The following is a 25,739-nucleotide window of genomic DNA, read 5'->3' as shown; positions in this document are numbered from 1 at the left end:
CCCAAGTGCTCGGATTCACCCCACGGAGTAATGGTGCCAGACACCAGGGCCAATCATGTAGATAACAGAAGAATGCGAAGATTCGCAGTCAGGTTCACATGAGGGTATTTCTATAAAAGTTCAAGAGAATGAGGCTACATGAGTTGAGTGCCAGTATCTCATGTGGTATTATGCAGAGATGAAAATAACTTAATGCAGAAAGGTTCAACCATAGGCACATAGCTGGAAGAAAACAAGTGGCAAGGTATCTGGTACCTGTATAGGTCTGGATGCAATGTCATCAGGCCGTGGGCATCAGAATTTAACTGTTGGCCGGTGTTGGTATAGGTCCTTGGAGTTGACTCCTAAACAGGGAGCAAAAACAAGGTACCAGAACCTCATTTACGTCAGGTTGGTAATACTTTCCCACAGTTAAATGGCTGTTGTCGGCTGCATTAAAGAAGGGGGTAAAGGATTCCGTGTCATAGGATTTTAGAATGTACTTAAACAGTTTGGTTTGAAAACGGAATGTTGTAATGGAAAGGTTAGATGCAGACACTAAGTTCTCACTGAGCAGAGTTCTACAGTGCATGATTACAACATGGAGGGCAGAGGTAGCCGTGGCGTTTATTATTTGCTTCAAGAAGACGTCAGGGCTTGCCTCTTGCTACTGAACCACATTCATACCCCTCTTAAGAGCATTGCCTTCCCTCTTCCCATGTTACCACAAAAGGAGGTATATCTTTTAACTGTGCCCTGTTTAACCTTTATGATTGTGTTGGCTCTTGGTGTGTAGAAGTGTGAGGGCTGAGTAACTGCTTTAGCCTCTGCTCATCCTTCTGGGGCAGAAGTCAACTTGTCACAGGGGCACATGTGGACCAGAAAACGCACAGTATAAAGACAGAGGGGCACACATGGGCATATTAACATCTCAAGAGGAGAGCACAGGCCGACCTGCCAATCTATGAACAGAGGAGCCCCAATTGGCCAATTTGCATAGAATCCCTAGAGCGCAGGTGAGCAGGCTAATTTAGGAACAGAAAAGCATAGGTAGATAAATTAGCCGTAGAACAGGGGAGCGCAGATTGTCCAGGATCAGAAAAGCTTTGGTAGACAGCTAACGTAGGAACGAGGACGACCAGGAGGGGCATCTCACTTAAGAACAGAGCAGTGCAGGGGGCAAATCTGGCCTAGTAGCACATCTGAGCCATGCAACACTAGCTTAAGCATAGATGAGAGCTGGTGGTCCATCCAACCTTTGAAGAGAGAGCCCAATCTTTGCGCAGAAGCGCGCTGCTTACCCAGTTAAACTAGGAGCAGTAAAGTCTATACCAGACAACTTACATGTTGCATCAGCAAAGGTGCGCAGATTGCCCAGCAGCACTGATGCACGGGTGGGCAGGCAAAAGAGCAGAAGAGTGTAGGTGGGCGAGATGAGCCATGAACAGAGTAGGGGAGGTGGGGCTGCAGCTCTAAGAGCAGAAAAAGATAAGGTGGAAACAATAATCAATGAGAAGAGGAGCGCAGGCAGATCAGCTAGCCTATTGCCTACTAATCTAGGACCAGTGGATCAGAGGTCTGGCAGCTAACCATGGAGCAGAGGGGTAGGAGTGGGCTCGGGGACCTAAAAATAAATAGCAGGGGAGCACATACTCCATCACACCTATCAAAGTATTAGTGCATTTGGGTGAGCTAACCTTTGGACAGAGGTAGTGCTGCTAACCTTGCAGCAAAAACAGACTAATTAACTCAAGAATAGCAGAGAGCATGTAGTGCAGCTAATCTATGCTTGCATTAGTGCAGGTGGGTCAGCTAACCTATGAACACAGGAGCACAGGTATTGCTGCTAACCGTGGAGCAGAAGTGTGTTAGGCGACCTAAGAAGAATAGCAGATGTAGTGCTGCTAACCTAGGAGAACTGGGCTAGGTAATTTAAGAATCACAAAGAGCACATGGTGCAGCTAAACTGCAATTGCATTAATGCAGGTGGGTCAGATAATCTAAGAACAGAGGAGCACAGATAGTGCTGTGAGCAGGAGTGGGATAGGCGACCTAAGAATCGCAGAGAGCATGTTGTGCAACTAAACTATTATTGCATTAATGCAGGTGGAGTCAGCTAACCTTTGAGCAGAGGAGCACAGGTAGTGCAGCTTATCTAGGAGCAGAAAAAGTCTAGGTAACCTAAAAATAGTAGAGAGCATGTTGTGCAGCTAAACGTTGATTGCATTAGTGTAGGTGGATTAGATTAGTATGAACACAGGAACATAAGTGGGCTGTTAATTTAGGAGCAGAAGTGAGCTAGGGAACCTGAGAATACAAGAGAGCATGTTTTGCAGCTAAACTATGAAAAATATCAGCTAACATTCGAACTGAGTGGCAAAGGTAGGGCTGCTGACCTAAGAGAATACATAGACTAATTCAGAATTTACAACAACTAGTCAAAGGAGCAACCCACTCAGCAGAGCATACACTAGGCGCAATCTTTGTGAACAAAGACCTCCTTACCACGGCACCCTCAATTCAAATTCTCTGGAGCGACCACCTCATCATTCCCTTTGTAATCAAAATGACCACTCCAGTAAATAGGCAACAAGACAAACCAATGACCACCATGAAAAGAAACTGAATAACCATCAAAAACTCCAACCTAATTGAACTCCTGTAGCTCAGCAAACCGCAACCAACATTTTTGGAAGAAGCTGACCTGGACCAAAAAGTAGCCCCGCTCCATTCTTGGATTGTAACAACTATCGACAATATCGCCAAAGAAAAACCTTTCACTCCTTCTCATAAAAGAGTAATGGCAAAATGGTTCACCCCACTACTCAGCACCATGAAAAGAAAAGAACGAAGACTAGAACTAGATTGGAGAATAAAAAAATGAACTGCGGAGAAGCTGAAATTTCTGCTCCATAACCATGCATACAAAAGGGGAATACAAAAAGCGAAGAGGAAACACTATGACAACCGAATCTTCGAAGCACCAAACACCCAAAAGAACTCTTCAAAATCATATATGAAATAAAAAATCCATGGGGCTGCAACAACACACCAACCCCTTCGACAAAACTATGCAATGACCTAGCAGACCACTCCAAAAACAAAATCATCAACATCCAATGAACCATGCAAAGCTGACCACCCGATCATACTACGATCCCCAACTACCATCAGGGTGAACATCCGAACAAACTGCAAAGCTTTCCTGAAATATCAGTGGAGACTTTCGTAAAACTGGTAAATCAAAGCAACAACTCAGGCTCTCCTGAGGGCCCCTGTGCCCCAGACATATACAAATCAATTCTGAAACAAGAAACTCCCGTGCAATACCACAGAAATGTCCTCAACCTTTCAATTGCGACAGAGAAAGTGCCACAAGCCTTCAAATCAGCATACATCAGGCCACTACTCAAAGACACAGCGGGAACAGCAGGGACCGACCTCTCGAACTACCGAGCCATCTCTAACATACTGTACACAGCCAAGCTGCTCAAAACTTACATATACAAAACGACCCAAGAATTCATAGAAGAGCACTGCCTACTAGACCAGGCAAAAGTTGGTTTCAGACCAATGATAGGAATAAAATCAGCTTTCCACTCAATATGGGACAACCTAAAAATAAATGCAGACTCGGACAACAGTACTGCCTTAATACTTATAGACCTATCCGCAGCATTCAACACAGTTAATCACAACATCCTCATAACGAGATTAGAAGGACTCGAATAACAGGCACTGCCCTACTGTGGATCAAATCCTTCCTAACAATCAGAACGGAAACCATATGGATGAAACCTTTCAAATCCAACCTGAAAGACCACACATGTGGAGTACCACAAGGATCATCCTTCTCTCCGCTATTATTCAACATCTACCTATTGGTACTAATCAAAATCATCAAAAGTCACGGCCTCACCTGCTAGAACTACGCCGATGACACACAAATAATCTTCAGAATACAAGACACTCCACAAATAAACTGAACACTAGAAAACTGCCTTTGTGATGTATTCAGCTGGATGAACTCTAACTACCTCAGAATCAACCCAGGCAAAACAGAAATAATGATTGTCACAAAAAATGGAGGAGAAAACCACTTCATACCTTGGGCAAGGGAACTCGGAACAACCCCAGCACATTCGCCGACTGTAAAAAACCTGAGGGTCCTGATGGACAATAATCTCACCCTAGAGCAACAAGTAAATGCTCTACTCAAGAAATGGTTCTTTCTCCTGCGAGCGGCAAAAATGATCCTACCATTCCTATCATTTGCCAACAAAACAACCACCATCATCGCTCTCGTCATGTCCAGAGTAGACTATGCTAATAGTCTATAGTTGGGTATGCCTGACAACTTCTAAAAAAACTAAAACGCATACAAAATGCAGCAGCCAGATTGGTTCTCAAACTACCCCAAAGAGAACACATCACACCTGCGCTAAAAACACTACATTGGCTACCAATAAAACAACGAATAAAATTAAAAACAATGTGCATTGCGCACAGAGCAGTACACAAACAAGGCGCTGAGTTCCTGAGAGAAAAACTGTACCTACATCAACCACCAAGAAGGCTCAGATTAAGCAACGATATCCGCCTGGCACCGAAACCCTACAATAAAAGAAAACTCAGAGGATCTTCTTTCTCTCTCCTGGCGCCGAAAACTTGGAATGACCTACCAAAGAACATACCCAACGCAAGAAACCACCTACTATTAAGGAAACTAATCAAAACCGGGCTCTTCACTTCATAACTAGAAGACCACCCACATGGACACACACACAACTGAAACAACGATGAATGAAGAGACAGACCCCGAATCACACTAAGCAATCGACTGGGAATAGATTCTAAGGAAGACACTCTACAACATGGTGAAGGACTAACCGAGAGATAGCCATGATAGGAAACTAAAGACTGAATACATAGCAAGACCTAGACGGAAGTACTAGGAGGAATCATCAATAGTGCCCTCAAAGAATAGGGAACATTCATCCCTTATCTCAGAAACCAAAGGGTGAGGAATAGACATACCCAATCACATTATACAAAGCTCATTAGGATACAGCCGAGAACGTGGTGCGCCATCACACACTCAACAACCGAATAATCGATTTTAAGGAAGATACCCAACGACATACCGAACGACTAACTGAGAGATAGCCATGATAGGAGGACACTAAAGACTGAATCCACAGGCTGACCAAGATGAAATTACTAGGATAACTCATCAATAGCACCCTTGCCCTGAACCACACCTAGCGCGAACAGACCAATGTCACAATAGATAACAAAGGAACAGGGAACCCCCATCCTCAGCTCCCACAAAAGAGGGATAGAAATTAGGCATGCCTAATCTCACTATACAATGCTCATTGAATACAGCTGGGACCGCGCCACACCATCACACGCTACAGTCAGACAGCCAATAAGTAATCAGTAACAACCCCACCCACAGGAATACAACTCAAATTAGAACCAGGATACAGAACCCACTAACTCTACTTTCAACTCTGTGCATACCCAACCAACCCAAAACGTACACAACCATCTTTCACCCAGCAATCCGCACGCACTTTACAACACTGCATCAACAACATACAAACAACACATAAACAGCACCAACAGCACACAAGGTCTCGCCCGGTCCGATACTTGTACCAAAGCTCAGCGCACGTTGTATGCCGAACTGAAGCCGCCAACAGCACACCACTCCTCCCACTCTCCTACTCGTGCTCCACCCGACTATCCCTACCCGCCCTACTTCTTGGTTATAGATCCACCATAGCGCCTGGGGACCAATGCCGTTGGTGACAGTGCGCTATATAAATACCTTTAACATAACATTTAAGAACACCAGTGAGTACGTAGTGCAGCTGACCTATGATTGCATTGGTGCAGGTGGGTCGGATAACCTATGAACACAGGAACCCGAGTGTAAGGGAAGGTGGGAAAACTAACCAATGAAGAGAATAATCCAGGCGAGGCAGGCAACATATGAACAGTGTAGCCGAAGCGTGGCAGCTAACCCATGAGGGGGATGCAGGAAGGCCAGCTAACCTATGGCCAGAGGAGCCCAAGTGGGACAGATAATATATAAGTAGATGAGCACAGAGGCGCTTGCTGACCCACCAATAAAAGAGCGTAGGCTGGTCTGCTGACCCACAAGCAGGGTAGTACAGGTCAAGCAGTGTCAAATAACTGTAATATCACTGGGTATTGTAAAGCATGACTTCAGGCTCGGCTCTGCAAGAAAGGTGAGCAGAAGGTTAGAAGGTGCAGGGGAAAAGACATGGTGTGACTGTTTATGTGTAGAGATTTGAAATGACCTGCTGTCTGTGTGCGGGTGACATTTTGGGTGGGTTGGTCTGGGATACGTAGGTCTTATCTTGCCATCAAGGCCCCAGGTGTTATGCTCTGTTGTGTACTTCAGGTGCTCCCTGGGATCATGGGTAGATGTGCGGCTATAACACGATGGGAAGCTAGAAAGATGAAGTTGGTTAGTGTGTTGTGGTGTGCTTTCTGAGCAGCGCATGCCACAGGTGGCTTGTGTCACAGATGTTATGTTATGTTATGTTATGTTACTTTGCATTTATATAGTGCCTTATGTACCATTGGTATGGTCTGAAGGCGCTGTTAGGTTGAACTCCCTTGGGAACCGAAGTTCAAGTCAGTAGAGAGAGCAGAGAGAGTCAAAGGTGCGTGTGAGCACCAGATAAGTGTGCAGCTGGTGTGGCATTAGTGTAATAGCTGCTTCTTAGCGGTAGGTGTGGTGGTTGAGAGATCAAGAGTATGTGTTCGTTCTGGCAGGATTTATCCAGACCGATTGTGGCTGCGTTAAGCCTGAGATCGCCTGGCTGGGGGGTGTGTAACCAGCAGTATTTAGTTAGAGTGATGGGGAGTATGAGGCAGATGTTGGTATGAGATCAGCTATACCGCATGGTGTCATAGTATCTCTGTGTTCTAGTTGAGTGGTGGTGTAAAGAAGAGAGTAAGCATGGTGGTGTGATATGATGGGTTACATGCTCTTTCAAACGTTCCATGCACTCCAAGCCATTCCATGTAAGTCGCGCAGTTCTAGGCACTCCAGTCCGCTCCATGCACTCCAGTCCGCTCCACGCACTCCAGTCCGCTCCACGCACTGCAGTCTGTTCCACGCACACCAATCCGTTCCACGCACTCCAATCCGTTCCATGCATTCAAATCTGTTCCATGTACTCCGATCCGTTCCCTGTATTTCTAAGTTGTTTTATGCACTCCATCGACGTATTTCACTCGTACCATCCACATACTTCCTGTACCTTTTACATATTACACAAGTGCCTTCCACATACTTCATGTGATAAAATGTTTGTTGTATAGTCTCGAAATAATCAATGTTGGAAAGCAAACAAAAGTGAATAGTTGCGGGAGGGGTGGGGGGTGCTGGGGGAAAGCAGGCAACAAAGAAATAAAATCAAGAATATTCTGCACCAAGAAAATCAGATTTTGGCCTCAAGAACACACCAACTCCCAAAGGTAGTTCAACAGGTGTTATTGTTTTTGTTCAAGGGGCTCTCTAAGAGCCGCCCCTCTCTATCTAACATAGGGAAGGACAATCCCTCCCTATCCCAGTCCAGACTGGTCACCCCTACTATTTAAAATCTATCTGACCTAAAGACAATGCCTTAAACCACTAACCCCCTCTGGGAACAATCTCGGTGGTCCCTAACCTAGGATCCCCAAAGGTAGTTTTCAACAAGAATTGTTGCCTCTGAGACACTTAGGCCCCACCTGACCTTTAACTTTCACCCCTTCCTTCTTCTGTTGGTGTGATTATCCATCTCCCCTGTTCTCTCTCATCACCCCTCCTTCCCCCTCCATCGCCTTTCCTTCTCTCTCTTCTTATCCTTCCTACTCTGCCCCTCAGATGTTCCTCTCTCCTTTCCCTACTACCTACCTCCACCCTCTGATCTTACTACTTCCCTATCGGCACTACAATTCTCCCTCTCTCCACTCTGCTCCTTCCCCTCTCTCCACTCTCCTACATCCCAGGGACATGTTGGGGTATATTGGTGACAGTTGTAGCGGGTGTGCCAGCTAGCCTAAGGGCAGAGGTGTGAACGTGGAAAACTATCCTAAGTAAAAAATAAAATAGGTGGTCGAGGTGACCCACGCCATTTCAGAATCCTGGAGAACAGGTATTGTTGCAAAACAATGAACATATCAGTGAAAGTGTGTCAGCTAATCAGTGGAGCACTGTGTGCAGATGGGCCTGTCAACAGCTCAGCATAAAAGCACATATAGACCAGCTAACCTGTAAACCGAGGAGTTCTTCTCAAGTGGAAAACAAGTAATGGTTTTTGACAGCGAGATTTGTTTAGGTTTTAAAAAAATACTTATTGTTACTAATGGTCTGCAGGCCTCACTAACCGATTCCAGAAGCAGACTGGGCAGGAGCTCAGTCCATTCGGCCTCAGACCAGTCAGAAGAGTGTGCCTGCCAAACAGCATAAAGATGGCTGAATGACGAAAGTACGTTCCAGAAAATGCTGGCCCTGCAGACGTTATTTCAGATCTGGTAGGTTGCTTTTTCCTGTTTCAGGTCTGCCAGCTCGCTAATCGTGAAGCTGCTATGTTATGTTATGCCAATGGGGCACGGACCAGCTTGTAGAGACACTGGAAGCTATGCAGGGACGTCATTTCACCAAAATGCCAGCGGAAGTGACATCATATGACCCTTGACCTCTGATGACATCACAGGAAGTGATGTCATTTGATCCCACCCCGAAGTGATATCGCAGGAAGCAATGGAACACAACCTTTAATCCCTTGACAAAGCAGGAAGTGGCAACACATAGCATTGTTACTAAGTACACTATGAAAAATATGGTTACAATATCACTATAATGTGAAATAAATTTCATACAAGAATGGATCGCCATATGTATCGTTAAGATCAGTGTGTATAGGCACATATTACCAAATTACTATGAAGGGAAGCAGACGTCCATGGTCGAATGATAATGATGTGTTATTATATAGCACTTGCACTTAAGCGCTTTATATAGAAAAAATATACTTAAAATATCACCAAACCTTTGTTGCTACTCATTTATCGACCCCAAAGGATGAAAGGCTGAGTTGAGGTGTTTAAGAACAGACTAAATCAATGACTCACTCCCTGAAGTGTGCCTGAAATAAACCTTTAATTAGTCTAGCAATTATTTTATAGAATTCCAGAAAGGCACATCATTTGGTATTCCTATTCTTTCTTATTTAAGGTCACTGCTGAAATTGGTGTGGAATTCCTGTTCTTTTTAAACATGAACGCCAGCCACTCCAGAAGCAAAGAGCCACATGACGCTGGCCACAGCCCAGCAGGTTACATTACAAATAAAAACAAACAAAAAAAGATTACTTTTTTTTCTTTTATTTTAGGGATAGCAAGGGGGACCACAGGGGTAGCAAGGGAGACCTCAGGGGTCGCATCACGGCCCAGTCCCCCCAACTCCAGGCCCCTCCTCCACCTCCACACAAAGTCAAATGGCACACTAATTGCTCAGCACGGCCTGAAGGGGCACGAGAAGCCCAGAGGGGCTCACAAAGGAGCAGCCCAGAGGCCCTGAGAAAGGGCAGAAAGACAGAGCAAACCCATTTATGCCCACCAACACCGGACACGTGCATCTCAGCACACTCAACGACCAGCAGGCATCAGGAGACCCCCACCTCCGCACAACTAGCCACCAAAGCTCCCCTGAGCCACCAAGCTGCAAGCCATATCTGACAGAGAAGTGTCGTCCACGTCAAGTCCCCCATCGGGCAGGGGCTCTCAGGTACTGCGCCTACCTCACGCTTTCGACATATGGGACACCATCAACCTAGGCCCTAGATGGGCAACCTGGCTACGTGACTTTAAATTCTACGTGGGGGCCATAGAGCTCATTGATGATGTACGGCTCAAGAACACACTGTCTATGACAGTGGGACCGGCTGTCAGAGACATTGCAGGTGAATTGATCAACCTTGAAACCGCATTTTACCAGGACCTGCACGCCAAACTATCATAATAGTTCACACCCAACACAAACATTGGTTATGAAAGCCACATCTTTCACACAACACACCAGGAGAAGGCGGAATGCCTGGACAACTTTGTGATGCAAAGAAACTCCTGCAGAAACAGCGGTCGCTGGAAGAAATTCTGGCCCTGGCATGCATGGTGGCAGCAGTGGAATTCCAGTTGGACAGCCTGGGAAAGGCACTCTACAACCCAAGACCACCGACCAGGACGCTGTCAACAAACTCTTCACGGCACCAAACTCACTGCCCAAATGTACAGATGCCACATGCTGCAGATGCGTGCATGAATACCACCACATTGGCGACTGCCCTGCCCTGCCTTGGGGCAAAAATGCACTGCATGGGGTGCTGGTCCCACTTCAGAGCCATCTGCAAAAATGCACCCGCTCACCCTACAAGTCGGAGAATCATCAGGGAGTGATAGAAGACAGCACCTGGAAGTCCCCACTAGGGTGGACCAGACACGGACCCAAGATGGCAACGTCGGGATGAGCGCAACCACAGAAGAACATACTCACAAGAGCAGTACAAGCTGCCTGATGGCCCCAGACGCAGCAGCCAGAGGTGCTATGTCTGCCACATTGAAATGAAGTTGCCCTCCAGCAGCGAATCGTCTTCGTCTGGCGAGGACCAGCGGAAGGGGGAAGAGAGACAGAACCGGAGGCCCGGCACTATTAGCACACTGCTCGCTGCGCACCTCATCCCTCACCAGCCCTCCAACATGTGCAGAGGGGAGAGCGATAGCACAGGAGGCCCGGCACCATTAACAGTGGCATGTGACCCAAGATGGCAACATCGGGACGAGCGCAACCACAAAAGAACATACTCAAGAGAGGAGTACAGGCCTGCTGATGGCCCCAGATGCAGCGGCTGGAGGCACATTGAAATGAATTCGCCGTCCAGCAATGAATCACCTTCGTCAGGTGAGGACCAGTGGAAAAAGGGATATGTGTGGACCCTAAACAACAGCGCAGCAACCCAGCACACCCTGGTTCTATCCATACAAGTTAACGATACGCCACTGGACTTCCTCATAGACTCTGGAGCCACGGTCAATATAATCAGTGAGAAGGCATACAACACACTCACAAAGGCACCCAAGCTTAGGAAGCCCACCGTTGACATCTACCCATGTGGCTCCACCACGCCACTGCCATGCAAAGGCATCATGCCCACCATGTGCTCGCACAAGGCTCACGCCACAAAGATCCAGCTACATGTCCTCAAGACAGAGGTGAAAAGTGGCTGTATACTCACCGTTAAAACTGCCATGGAAATGGGCTTAGTGCACATTCTATACCAGCTGATGGCTCATAAGTACTTCACACGGCCGGAAGACATTGAGGCAGCTTTTCCAAACCTGTTCGAAGGACTAGGGAAGCTGAGAAATTGCAAGGTCCAGCTCCACATCAACATCAACATTGAGGTCAAACCCATTGCTCAGCACTACAGGGGCATACCCATTAATATCCAAAGACAGGTGGAGGAGGAGATCAACAAACTGCTGAAGCAACACGTTATAGAACCGGCGACAGGACCCACCCCATGGGTGTCCCCTATAGTACCTGTCCCGAAGAAGTCCCCGGACGGCTCCATCAGACTTTGGGCCTCATCATGAGTTGAGCGGTAACTCCGGCGGTATTACCGCCGGCGGTATTAGCCCTACCGCCAAACCCCCCGGCGCTATTAGTGCCGGATCACGGGTTTGGCGGTAATGGAATTCCCCATTCCCCACTGAGCCCATTCGGGAATGCCCCATTGGGCTCAATGGGGAATTTTAGCGCTCTTACCGCCGGCGGATTTCCCGCCGGCAGTAATAGTGCAAATTTTCAGCGGATATCCCCCAAGCACAGAGCTGGGGAGAAATCCGCCAAAGCCCTGATTTGGCGGACCCTCAAATCCGGCAGTAATAGCGCGACCTCCGGATTTAAGGGTTACCGCCAAACTCGTGATGAGGCCCTATGTGTGGACATGAGAAAGGCGAATTAAGCGATCGAAAGAGAACAGCACCAGGCACCCCGAATAACAGACATGATACACCTACTAGATGTTGCCAAATTCTTTTCCAAACTGGACCTCACAAAAGGCTACCACTAGATTGAGATTGCATCGGAATCAAGATATATTACCACCTTCGGCACTCACATGGGTTTATTCTAATATTCCAGTTTTGGCATCTCATCTGCACCATAGATCTTTCAGGAGGAGATCCACAAAGTCATCCGCCATGTCCCAAACTGTTTGAACTACTCGAACTATGTGCTAGTGTTTGGCAAATCAAAGGAGGAATGTGATGCAGCCCTTCACAAAGTCTGCTCAGCGCTTGAGGCCGTGGGACTAACACTTAACCGAGCGAAATGTGAATCAAGAAAGGCTCGCTCAGGTTTTTTGGCCACATATTTTCAGAAAAGGGCACAAGGCTAGACACCGAAAAAGTAGCATCGCTTAACACATCCCAGTCGCCCCAAAATGTATCTGAACTACACTCATTTCTGGGACTAGCGAGCTACTGCTCGAGATATCTGCAGGACTATGACACAGTCAGCAACCCTCTCTGCCTGCTCACATGGAAGTATCAACCTTTGAGTGGTCAACGGACTGCCAACACACCTTTGAAACCATCTGCAACAACATCTCCAAGGCAGAGGACAGGGCCTACTTGAATGCAGAAAGAAAGAGTGAAGTCATCGTAGACGCCAGCCCGGTCGGCCTCAGCGTCCATCCTAAAGCAGTGAGACCCCTCGGATCCCAAAAGCAGATTCATAGTGGCCTATGCAGGCAGGAGCCTCACGAAAAAGGCAGAAAAAGAGAGCCTGGCAGTCGTGTGGGCCTACGAATGCTTCCATCTCTTCCTCTACGGAAAGGCTTTCACAGTCGTCACCGACCATCAGGCCCTCTTGATGATATTCAGCGACCCCAAAGTGAGGATGCCCACCAGAATAGCCAGATGGGGACTGTGGCTACAGGATTACAATTATGACATTGTTCATCGCCCCGGCAAGGAGAGCAACCCGGCTGATTACATATCACAACACCCCATGGGTCCCCCACAAGCGGGCCCCTCCATTGCTGATGCGTACATCAAGCAAGTCATACATAACCTGCAACCTTTGCCAGTAAAGTGGGCCATCATACGAAAAGAATTGGCGAATGACCCGGCCCTCGCATAGTGACCCAGTGCATCAGAACGGATAGAATGGCACACATCAAACATCAGGCCAGACACAAGCAGGAATTTATGAGGGATAACATAAGGTCCCCAGAACTGGTAAAAGATGAGCTAACAGTGGTAGATGATCACATCATCATGAAAGGCTGCAAGGTTGACATTCCATCAGCTCTGCGAGAGGAGACTGTCAAGCTGGCACATGATGGCCACTGGGGTGGGAGGGTAGTCTCGACAAAATGCCTCCTACGTCAGAAAGTGTGGTTCCCCAGGCTGGACGCTCTGGTGGAGAAGGTTGTCGGCAGGTGCCACATCTGCGCTCTTGTGACTCAGCTGCCACACCCCAATCCACTGCAGATGTCCCCGCTCCCAGAAGCTGTCTGGGAGAGCTGGCTGTGGACTTCTTTGGACCGCTATGCAATGGAACATACGGTGTGGTGCTCATCAATGAATACTCTTGTTTCCCGGATGCACAACTGATCGACTCCACAGCAGTGACATGCATCATTGCATCGTTTTGGATTAAAATGCTATATAAATTAAATAAAATACAAAATACAAATCATCCCAGCACTAGACCAAATGCTATCGACCTACGGGAAACCGAAAGTAATAAAATCAGACAATGGGCCCCCGTTCACAAGCCACGATTTTAAGAACTTCACACAGTACGTGGGGTTCCAACATCAAAATATAACCCTGAGGTGGCCTCAGGCTAGTGGCATTGTGGAACGATTTATGGCCAATATCAAGAGAACCCTCCAGACAGCCAATCTAGTCAACAAACTGTTTGGGCAGGTGCTGTATCAACTCCTACGGGAATACTGCCACGCGCCCAACAGAACCACAAGGGTGAGCCCAGCCAACCTCATTTTTCATCGAGTCATAAGGACAAGACTACCTCAAGCCCCAGCCACAACATAGGATGAACCCCTAGAACTGCAGGTCAAGGTTCAAGACCAGGAACAAAAGGAAAGGATGAAGGAGAGGGCTGATGGTCAGCAAAGGGGAGAAGGAGTGTCAAATAGAACCAGGAGATCAAGTGGTACTATGCCAGCCGAAGGTGAGAAAGGAAGACCCGACATTTGCACCGGAACGGCTAGTGGTGACCAGTAAGAAAGGCACCAAGATAACCGCTAGCAGAGAACACCAGCACTCCATAACCAGGAACTCTTCCCAGTTCAAGATTCTCACAGGCATCCTGCCCTTGCGATGGGACCAATCACATGACAGTACAGATGGCTCCCTCTCGGACGATCCCTATCAAGGAGATGGGGAACAATCTGACTGAGAGAAAAGCTTCGGAGGTGAACAGTCACCCGCCCAAGACCTTCCTCCCCCCACGATGCCTCAACAATGTTGCATAAAACCCCACAGGCTAATTGAGGAAATGGGGTGAAAGCACACGTGACGCTGCATGTTAAAAAGGGGGGAGATGTCACGTTGTGATGTGGCTGACACATCGTTATGTGGGTGGCTCACACTTTGGACCAAGTTGTATTGGGAAGTGATGTTGGGCTACGTAGGGGCGGGACTAGAAGGGGCACAGGGTTTCCGCAGTTAGTGGAAAGATGAGAGAGAATAAAGACATGTTGAATCAAGCTCCCAAGTCTGTGGAGTCTTTGGGAGAGTTTGCACCTGTGGTGAAGAGGTCCTGCATGTGCCCGTGTGGGGTTCGCACAGTCTGACAGGGGACACCCGTTTCCTTAGATCTGTAGCAATGGGGGTGTTATAGGGAGAGCTCTGTGTGAGGAGCCTCCCTGGGATAAACACAGACACCTGGTATCAATTACTGGGACTGTCGCCTGTGCCTGGGCAGGTCCCAATTTTATCCCATCTGGTGGCGCTGGACACACCCTCTCATCAAGGGCATCACACGTCATAACATCCCTTTTATAACAAAACAAAAAAACAACTGATTCCTAGTCCACCTGTGGCCATCTCTCCTCCTTCCTTCTCTTCATTTCCCTTGTTCACCTCTGATGATGTTTCTAGACAAGTCTGATCTATGAAAGTCTCGTCAAACCAGGTTCTCCCCTGTTCATCCAGAACCATCAAGGACCACATCGACACCCTTGCTCCAGCCTCAGATAATTTCTGCAATCACTCCTTTGCCACTAGAATCTTCCCTTCCCCCGTTAAGCACTCCTGTGTGCACCCCCTGCTAAAAAAGTTCACTGCTGATTATCCCTCTCTGGCTAACTATCGCCCGATCTTCATCACCCTTTTCCTGGGCAAATTCTAGGAAAAGCTGGCCATCTCTCAGCTTAACCTGCACATTGAATCTGTTGGTTGTCTCCACAACCACCAGTCTGGCTTCAGAGCTGGCAGAAGCACAGAAACTGCTCTCCTGAAAACCTGTGAAGATTTGCTCTCAAATCCTGATTCTAACCTTCCTTCTTACCTCATTCTGCTCAATCTTTCTTCTGCCTGTGATACAGTCAACCATGCCATCCTGCTCAGTCGCCTCCATGATAACTTGGGCATCACTGATCAGGACCTGGCCTGGATGACTTCCTTTCTCACTGACCAACCGTCCCTGGTCCAACGGTGGTCTTTTCTCACTTATATCTCTCTCTCTCTTAACTTGTGGTGTTCCCCATGGGTCTAACCTCTCTCCGTGGCTTTTCGACCAATACCCGGTACTTCTTGCCCACTGCATCGCTTCCTTCTGCTCCAACTTTCAGTGTTATGCGGATGACACCCAGCTTTCATTCAGGCTCCCTTCAGCCGCTTCTACTCCTCTCATTCCAGACTGCTTGACCGCAATTCAGGAATGATGTGCTACCAATGATCTGTGCCTTAATGCCAGTAAAACTGAGATCCTCCTCATCTGAACACCAGCTCCCTCCTTTCCCATCTCTCTCTGGCTGCCTACTCTAGGCCCTCTTTCTGCTCCTACCTGTGAGGCTAAGAGTCTTGGGGTCAACTTCGACTCCACGCTCTCCTTCTCTCCTCACATCTCAGACGTCTCTAAGAAGCCAAATTATCAGATGCACCTCCTAAAAGGTATTCTTCCTTTCCTCACTTTCCTCCAGAAGCTCATTGTTTCCAGAGCTCTGGTACTCTCGATGCTTGAGTACTGCAACAGCCTCTTTCTAAATCTTCCTGCCTCTACACTCCGACCTCTTCAACTTATCCAGAACAGGACTGCAAGACCTGTCCTTAGCCACAAGCCCAGGGATCGTATCTCTGCAGCTCGGATATCTCTTTATTGCCCCCCAGTGGTGGCAAGAATCAAGTTCAAGACCCCCTGCATCATCCACAAGTCTTTCTGGGGCCTGGGACCGCACTACCTCAAACTCTCTCTTCCTAAACATCTCCCCTCTCGAGCTCTCTGCTCATCCCCACTTCCAACTCTCTGAGGGTCAGTCGCTTTTGCAAGCAGAGATATGGGGCAGATCTCTATCTTCAGCTGGGGCCTCCGTCTGGAACAGCCTCCCTGCCTCTCTCAAACTTGAGCAGAACCACCTATGGTTCCGGAAGCAACTCAAGACCTTCCTCTTTACTTCCACTTTCTCTCTTCCTCTCCCCTTCTGATGTCCCGACTGCACCACGCACTGGTCACCTGGCTACCCTCTGAAATTGGGCCCAGGCTCCTGCATGTTCAGTTGCACGTTGCACTACCTCCCGGCTCCCTTAGCACTTGTGGTCTGTATCTGCAACCCTACAGTCCCTTCTCTCTGCACTTATGAGCCACCCGTTGGCTGCACTTCTCGGGTTACCTGCACTGAGCCACATGCTGACTGCACTTTTGAGTTACCTGCACTTCTCCCTCGCCCCCAACCCCCTTGGCACTTCTCCCTTTCCACTTCCCTGCTCTTGTGCGATCTGAATGACACAGGGCCTAGTAAGATTGTTGTTTTGTCCTCCCTATGTTTCTCCCTCCTTGTCTTGTCGCATCTAGGAACACTTGTGTACAGGGGCATCATAAATGCCATATCATATCATAACACAAGAAAACAAGATACCAACAAAAAGGATGAATAAACAGCCATGTAGAACTCCATCACATAGTCCTCAAATCGCTGAGGGGTCCTCCTCCCTAGTAGCCTGGGGTGCCGGGACACCACCACCTCTTCCTCATCTTGCTCGGACTCACTCCGATCAGTTCCAGTATCTTGATCCTCATCATGATTCTTCGGTGTCCTGGACACGTCACTTGCCTCTGGCTCACCGGACCTCCTTTGAATTGGCAGAACCAACTGCAATTTCAGGAAAGAGATTCAGTACCCCGCTCTGCATCCCAATCAAGCCCTGCTTCTGTGGCACACTCCAGAAGCTGGTCTCATAGGAAAGGCAAAGCTCGTGGCATGGATTCCTTGTGCAGGTGAGGACCATGTCCCCCACTTCCATCGGCATGTTAGCCAAATGTTGTTTGCTCAACTCACTATCGTTGATCATTTGTTGGGTGGCTGTGGCAGATCCGCACATGGCAGGACCAATCCTCATGATTCATGCTCAGGGATCAGTGATCGCACCTTCCTGCCCAGAAAGGCTTCAGCCAGGCAAACCCTCTTGTGGCATGTAGCGTTGTTCTGTATGCCAGAAAGAATAACGTAAGCGCCTCCTCCAATGGCTGTTCGTTGACCAGGGAAATGTGGAATGCCTTGTTGAGGGTCTGCATGAACTGCTCCCCGTTGGCCCTTGGCCAGCACAGTGTGATGTGGCAGTGCTCTACCCGGTAGAAGCAAAGGAACCTTCCAAAGTCCTCCCCTTGAAAAGGTGGTCAATTGTCCGATCTCACCAAATCAGAGAGACCATGGGCCACGAACAACTCTTCTAAGATGGGGAGCACCGAATTTGCCTTAGTGGATGCCAGAAATCGTACCATGGGGTACCGGGGGAACTCGTCCAATACTACCTGGAAGTGATTCGAATGATGTACTGCCCCATCATCCCGGCTAGGAGATTTCCATAGTATTGTGGCTCTTTCTGGTGACTCAATAGCTGATGTCTTGGCTACGGGTCTAGCTGCCTGACACCAAACACACCTCTCCAGGGCATTGACCACCGTGGCCTCCAGGTCAGGTAACCAAACCTTTTTCTTCAGGCATGCCTTGGTTTTCCTTGCCCCCTGGTGACCCACATGGGCCAGGTCCAGCAACCGCTACTGCAGTTCCAGAATACAGACCAGATTTGAATCCCTCAGGAATATGCCCTCTAGGCGCCCAATAGCTCACCTCACACTCTCCATAAACCCTGAAGAAATGCTTGCGCTTCAGGTGTCTGATGAGTGGTTGTGGCCAAGATCGACCTCCATTACCCAGCTCTCATCTGCACTACGAGTTCCTGCAAACCCACATCTCATGGCCGCCGCAGTGTCAGCCATAAACATGGATTCATGCCGTTTGGGACCGCTGGCTGAGTAATCATGTTAGCCAGACCCTCCAAGTCGTTGCAGCCATCTGCGAGCAGAAGGGGATGCCATGACAGGTACTCAACCGGGTTGTCCACGCTAGCCTGAAACAGGAGTGTTACTCCATACCCCTGGAGCTGCAGTAGCCACCGCTCCAGTCTTATGGGTGGGTACAGCGCCAACCTTGTCATGATAGGGATCAGCGGCTTGTGATCAGTGTACATGGTCACGGGCTAGCCATAAATGCAGAGGTGAAAGTGCTGACACCCCCAGAGGCCCACAAGCACCTACCTCTCTATTTGCAAGTAGCGCCTTTCCCTCTCAGTGAGGGCCTCTGTCATAAGCGACAAGGTGCCTGTCGCCCTGAAAGTCAACATGCAGGAGTACTGTCCCAGCCCCACCAGGCTTGCATCGACCACCAGCTCTGTTGCATGTGAAGGGTTGAATTGCACCATTGACATTTCAGCCACAAGGTCTGTCTTTGTGCTGTTGAACGCCTCCCGCTCTGCATTGCCCAACTTCCAGTTCTGGTCCTGTTTTGTGAGGACTCAGAGTTGCTCCATCAGCGTGGCCAGTTTTGGGATGAACCGTCCACAAAAATTCAACATCCCCAGAAAACTCTGCACCTCTGACTGAGAAATTGGGCACGTCTTCATCTTGATGTCTCAAGCTTTGTCAGGGTTTGAGGACAGAGCTTTTTTCTGAAAGACGAAACCAAAACAATCTTCACTGTACTGGAGGAGACAACACTTCTTCTTGTTGAGCATCAACCCAAGTTGCACTAGGCGTTGAAGCACTGCTAACAACCTGACCATATACACCTTCTGCAATGCTGCAAAAATCAGGACATCATCGCTGACATGCAGGACTCCTGGGACCCCCACCAGCACCCATCTGATCATGTGTTGGAACACCTCAGCTGCAGCGGACACCCCAAAGCTGAGCCGCTTGTAGCAAAACATCCCTACCTGTGATGAAAAAATGAACGGTGATGGGGCATGAGTCCTTGTGCAGTGGTACATGGTGGTAATCAGGCTTTACGTCGATCGTTGGAAAAATCTTGGCTCTTTGCAGGTCAGCTATGATGTCGACCAGGGTAAGTGTGGGGTGTCGCTCTCTAAGGATCGCCTTATTGGGGAGCCTCATGTCCATGCAAATCCGTACTTCATCTGGGCTCTTGGGTTTGCTGGCCACAACAATGGGTGACACCCACGGCGTGGAGCAATTCAACTGTTTTATAATATCCAACTTTTCCAGCTTGTCCAGCTCATCCTCAACCTTCTTACATAGCTGAAAGGGGATTCTTCAGTGATGCAGAGGCACTGGTTGGACCGATAGGTCAACCTATAGCTGCACCTCTTGGCCCTTGCGGCAACTTACTCCATCAAACAGTCCCTATAATTTCATAAGGAGCCTGTCAATGTTTGTCATGTGCACCTGGTATTGGAAGTGAAACAGGCTGAGGTCCACCAGTGTGGAGCAGCTCAAGAGAGTGTCCGTAGCCACGGACTTCAAGTAAAACATCACTCGAACCGATGCCTCATCATGCAGCACCCTCTTGTAAAACACTCCATCGAGAGGCAATGGTGAAAGGGCCACCATAGGTGAAAATGTGAGGGTAGGTACAAATTACAGAATTGAGAAGAGGGCACCATGTTCACTGACGCCCACATGTCGATGAAGATCAGAATCTGTTCAGACAAGATAAACACTGCACACCTAGGTTGCTCCCGTCTTCCTTGGGCTCCCAGGCATATGACGGAGACAAAGAAGGCATCCTCGGTGTCTGCTACCCCTTCACGCTAGGACAACACTGACAGCCGGTCACTCTGCAGGAGTTGGCGGCTGTGCTGAGGAACCTGGCCACGGGGTGTGACATAGCCTGGCAAACTGATTGGGCTTCCCACAGCGACCGCATGTAAGCCCCATGGCATGGCATGCCTGATCATACACACATAGAAAGATTTTTTCCGCTCTTCTGTGTGCTTGGGAGTGGCCTGTCTTGGCTTCTGGTTGCTCCTGTTGCACCGTCTGACTGGGCTTTTCAAGACAACAGAATGCACCACTTGTGACCTAATACGTCTCAACGTCTACGCCATACGAGCTGCTCTTGAAGCTGCCAGCTCATGTGACCTGCCGAGCTCTAGAATCTGTGCCAACAGCATGTCTGGTTTCTTCAGGATCTGACATTACAACACAAAGGATGTGCAGTGCTGGATGATTCAGAGGGTTCCTCTCCTGTCAGCGTGTTCTGAGGAGGGGCCAGGCCATTCGGTCATGTTCTTGTGTGGTGGTGTGCTGAGGGTGTGAGCAGGTAAGTGAAATGTTAAATGAACGTTAATTTGTTTGCATGCGTGCTTGTATAGATGCTATATGAATGTACGGGTCAATGAGAGCATGCATGCTGCATGAATGCATGAATGCATGGGTGAATGAGTTTATGTTTTATCTATGTATGTGTGAAAGAGTCATGTGTACCGCATGAGTGAGTGGGTATATCTGCGTGGATGAAGGGGGAGCGGGCTTCTAATTGGGGTGGGGGCTACTGGTGGCATGGCTTTTTCTGCTGGCCAAGTATAGTAAGGCAAGAATGAGAAGTGTTATTACATGGCTAGACGGGCCCACATTGGTGGTACAGCCAGTTTGGTCATGTTTTCTAACTATGACATGGCATGTGTTTAATGGGCATGAAGGACACATCAAACATAGTAAGTGTTAATATTGTCACTGGGCTTTAAGGGTAAAGTAAACATAGTATGTGTTATTACATGGCATGACTGGCCCACATTGGGGGTGCCACCAGTCTGACCATATTTTCTAACTTTGACATGGGATTATTTGCTGGGCATGAAGGGCAAAGCAAACATGATAAATGTCATTATGTGGCCTACATAGGTACAATCAGTCTGGACATGTTTTCTTAGCGTGCCAGTTTCCCTAGCAAGTCAACAGGAGTATGTTCCTATTTAATAATACTGGCATATATTGGTGCAGCCTGCATGGACATGTATGGTCACCGCCAGCATGAAATCATTTTATAACAGCATATATTTTGGCCAAAGGCATCTTGAAAATGCTCCTGTGCACTGTTGGTGATTTGCACCTATCAGATTTTTACATGTACTACCATACAAACCCTATTTCAAACTTTGCTGCTTTTTACCCAATTTTCACAGAAAAGGTGTTGTAAAACCCAAAATTGAAATCCATTATTTTAAAAATGTTCTCAGGGGAGAACACCCCCAGCCCCCGAACTCCCCTTGGCTGGTTCTTGCTCCGTCTCTACGCTTAGTCGCTCATGGAAAATTGAGGCAAAAATGTACATCCTCCACTTAAAAATTTCAACAGCAGCCACTGGTCAACGGCATGGTGTTCATTCCCAGGGTGTTATGCCTTCTGATGACTTCCTGCACTGGCAGTTGAAGCAAAATAAATGAATGACTATGGGCCTCATCACGAGTTGGGTGTAGCCCGGCTGAGATACCACTCAACTTTATTTGCGTTACTGCCCACCCGTCCGGCAGTTTTACCGCTAGATCACGAATTGGGCTGGATACAATGGGGATTATTTGGTGCAATTACTGCACAGTAATACCGCCAGAGGGAATTGCACCGATAATTGGCATTTCTCCGGCATGTTTACCCCCAGCTCTGAGCTGCAGGTAAACACGTCTGATTCGAGATTGGGCGGGCCCTTAAATATGGCGGTAACACCATTGCGCCAAATTTAATGCTGAAACCAGACTTCAGATATCTGCTCAATCAATGATTCACCTCCTTACGGCACTGCATTAACTGTCCAGCAGGTGAATGTTTGGAGCAGTATCTGATCACTTATGAATGTGAATGATCAGCCAATGCTTCATTACAACAGTCCCAAAGTGCAGGAGGTCATTCAGATGCACAATGATTCGTCCTTGGAACAAGTCCTAATCTCTGTCAAAACAATAAACCATCTTCTGCACTGCATGAAGAAATTCACTATGCACGATGAATTACTAATCCGTGGATAATAGCAGGCAAACAGAAGATTGGAGACTGAAACCAGTAGTGAATGAAACTGCACTCAGCATGCATATCCCCAATAATGGTAGGCATTAATGCTGAACATGTGGCAGTACATCACACATTTGCAACCACTTTGAATGAATTACTACTGCTCTGCAGGAGCACATGGATGAGTAGCGGCTAAACCACCACCTCTGCCCCCCTCTACTACAAAACCAGCAGTGATCCCAATCACAAAGGTAAAACAGACACATCCCGACGGGTATAACTCCTTCGCCTTTTGCGGTAATGTGCGTAAAAGGCAGGCTATACTCTTAAGAGGGGTGTGAAGTGATAACAGTAGCAACTCAAACAGCAGTAGTGCAAATACTCCAAAATAAAAGAATGTCCTATCAAAGTTGTACACAAATATTTATACTTTAATTAAACAATCCAAAATGCAAATAACTAGTTAAAAACACTAGCAAAATCCCACCCCCGGATAGGGAACACAGAAAATGCAAAAATGGAAGAGAATATAACTCTGGGTTCTTGAGCTGTGGTGGTCAGGCAAGCAGTGGCAGCAATGTCATTGTCAAAGGATGTGTCTTTCAAGAAAAAGGCAGAGAAAGGGGCTTAAAAGCCACTATGGTCACAAAACTGAACCATGGGTTCCAGGCCTCTTCACAGTACCTTATTCATGTCTTTGGGCACTCAACGGCAGTGAGTCAGGCTTCCAGGAGATGCCCGAGGTGATCATTCTGCATTGGGTTAGTGAGCTGGTCTTTATCTCGTAGTCAAGTAATTCACTTTTTTATCACAAAACATTGTGAAACTGTTTTACCCATGTTCAGATTTACGTCATTTTAATTCCAGTCTCACTATTTCATCGCCAGCTCTCAAGTCATATACTTTGCTTGTGTTGAAAATGTAATTGCAGCAGCACTCTGATTTTGGGACTTAGAACATCTTTCCTAAACACCTCTCCACGTGTCCTTGATATGTTCCTAAACTCTTGAAAAGGGAAGCCTGTTTGGCAAGCCTATCTTGCCCATCGGCAGGATCTTGCTACTGCATCACCCTATGCTTTCCAAGTCTTCTTTCATTCAGTAGTGCTCTGATCTAGACCTGGCCCTGGCCATTGCTGCTCTGTGTTTTGCCCTGAATCCTGTCCTAGCCTGCACTCTCTCTTGAGTGCTGTTATTGGGACTCAGCTGAAGTAGCTGTGTCCCGTGCTGCTCCACAGCCCACCTCAGACTTTAGGAGAGCTGCTCCAGCTCCAAAGCCTGAGAACTAGAGAGGAGTGAGGGAGAAGGTCTGCGACACAACTGCTACAGCTGCCTAACCTGTCAAACAGAGCCCTTTAGCCTCAGTAGCTGTAAGGAGAAGAAGGTGTAGAGGAGCAGATGGACACGTCAACCCTACCTCCCGCTCCCTCACCTCCATCATATTGGAAAAGCAGGAGAAGAGCCCTATGTGTGAAACCATGTATTGTCCTTATACCGCATTGAGCGTATGAGAGACGATATGCACTCAGACAACCGTATCGAATGTGCCCTCACACTGAAAGGGTGGAAGGATGTCTGCACGCACCATTGGACATTGAAGGTCTATAAGTGAAATTGGGCAAGGGCAGAGTGACATTATGAAGGAAATACATAAAGACGCACTGAAACAATATGCAAATACTTAAAGATGAAGTTGTGACTAGAGTAATAAGAGAAACATGTAATCGAATATGAAGAAATCATATGCACCAAAGGAATAAGTGAGAAGAGATGAAGAGAATGTACATACGCAGAAACACAGGGAGATGAGACATATAGAGGCTTGCTGCAGAAGAAAATATAATGTGACTGAAGCAGACATGAGAAAAAGATGGACGTCGTACTCATGCTGAAACCAATCAAGCTACCTCAGAGCTAGATCAGGGCTGCAGAGTCAGGAGACGCTGGAAAACCCACTTTGTGTGAGGGATAAAGAAGAGTCTTTTGGCCTGGGATCAAAGATGCCACATCAAGGAATAATTGCAAGGCACAAAGGGAGTCAAGAGGATAAACCATGTACCTAAGACATATTTCTCTTATATTAAGCAAAGAAGAAAACATCAGCAATTGCCAAATATTGGACAATCAAGGATGCGAAAAGCATATGCAAGGTGAGCGACCAGGTTTCCAGAGGCCAAAAAGAGTAATAACACGCCGCACAATTAATTCAAATATCAGTAAATGAAAGGTCGAAATGGACATAATACTGGTCTCCTCACACGTGATTCAGAAGTTGAAAACAAGGGCTATTCATTAAGCTCAGACGAAGATAATGGTGTACCTACACTCCCTTGAAAGTCCCAGGGCAAAGAGCAGGCTGCAATGCCAACTAAAAAGAAGATGCCTTGGCTTAGGGCCTGAGCAAGGAGAAATTATGGACTAATTGGGCAAGTGGGTAGTAGTCTCACATTGCTCTCTGCAACTGAGTTTCATTTTGCTTACATGCTCATAACGAGCCGGAAGTCCAAGGTTGGGGGAGAATTTCAACCAATTAGAGGGTCTATACAATGCTGCACAGGACAACCCCCTGCTGTTATCCTATTTTAATCTCTATTATAGGCATTTAGAGGTGGTTCAAGGCGTGCCTACTAGATAAGGGGCATCCAGTGATATTACTAATACTTATATGATATATAGGTACATATGTTTCCTTAGCCAATCCCTCCGGTCAATAGGTTTTACAGTTTGCCACATAGGATGATGTCATAGATTACGCATATCGAGGTATAAAGTCTCTGTATAATCGAAACCTAAGTGTGAGTGCGTGGACTATAACTTGTTCTTCGTCAGATTGCCCTAATTTATTTCAGTTGAAAATCAAGTATTACTTGGCCATATTCTTTGAGTCTGTCCGGTTATTTGGGTCTGAGATCATTACCAGTAATTTCATCGAGCACATGAGACGCTTCAAGGTGCTAGAGCACAAAGGGTTGCCCTGTCCTACACCACCTAAGTTAACCCCTGGCCAAACTTGCCCCAGGTACCTTAACCCTTGAGCCGGCTCTTATTCCCCCCCTTAAGAACTGTTCGGATAATCCACAGAACTCTCTAAAGGACAGTGTAAATAAGAGAAGGTACTACAAATAAGCCACAGTTGCTGGGACTCCATGTTCAAGTTGTAGGTGAATGATAGGTTT

At 47.5% G+C, this 25,739-nt stretch overlaps 1 protein-coding gene across 1 annotated transcript in view; it reads right to left on the bottom strand.

The window, feature by feature from the left end:
* Positions 1–266: 266 nt before the first annotated feature.
* LOC138567295 (extracellular matrix protein 2-like) overlaps positions 267–25,739 on the bottom strand; it is a 510,028-nt gene continuing 484,555 nt past the window's right edge. Inside the window, exon 10 of the mRNA XM_069645351.1 lies at positions 267–344. Coding sequence (XP_069501452.1) covers positions 302–344 — 43 coding nt within the window. The 3' untranslated portion in view covers positions 267–301. The remainder of the gene's footprint in view (positions 345–25,739) is intronic.

The sequence above is a fragment of the Ambystoma mexicanum genome, chromosome 2p, assembly GCF_040938575.1.
Source record: "Ambystoma mexicanum isolate Mex_15411 chromosome 2p, UKY_AmexF1_1, whole genome shotgun sequence".
NCBI classification, from domain to species: domain Eukaryota; kingdom Metazoa; phylum Chordata; class Amphibia; order Caudata; family Ambystomatidae; genus Ambystoma; species Ambystoma mexicanum.
The sequence above is the reverse complement of the archived record's forward strand: the minus strand, read 5'-3'. Positions and strand labels throughout refer to the sequence as shown.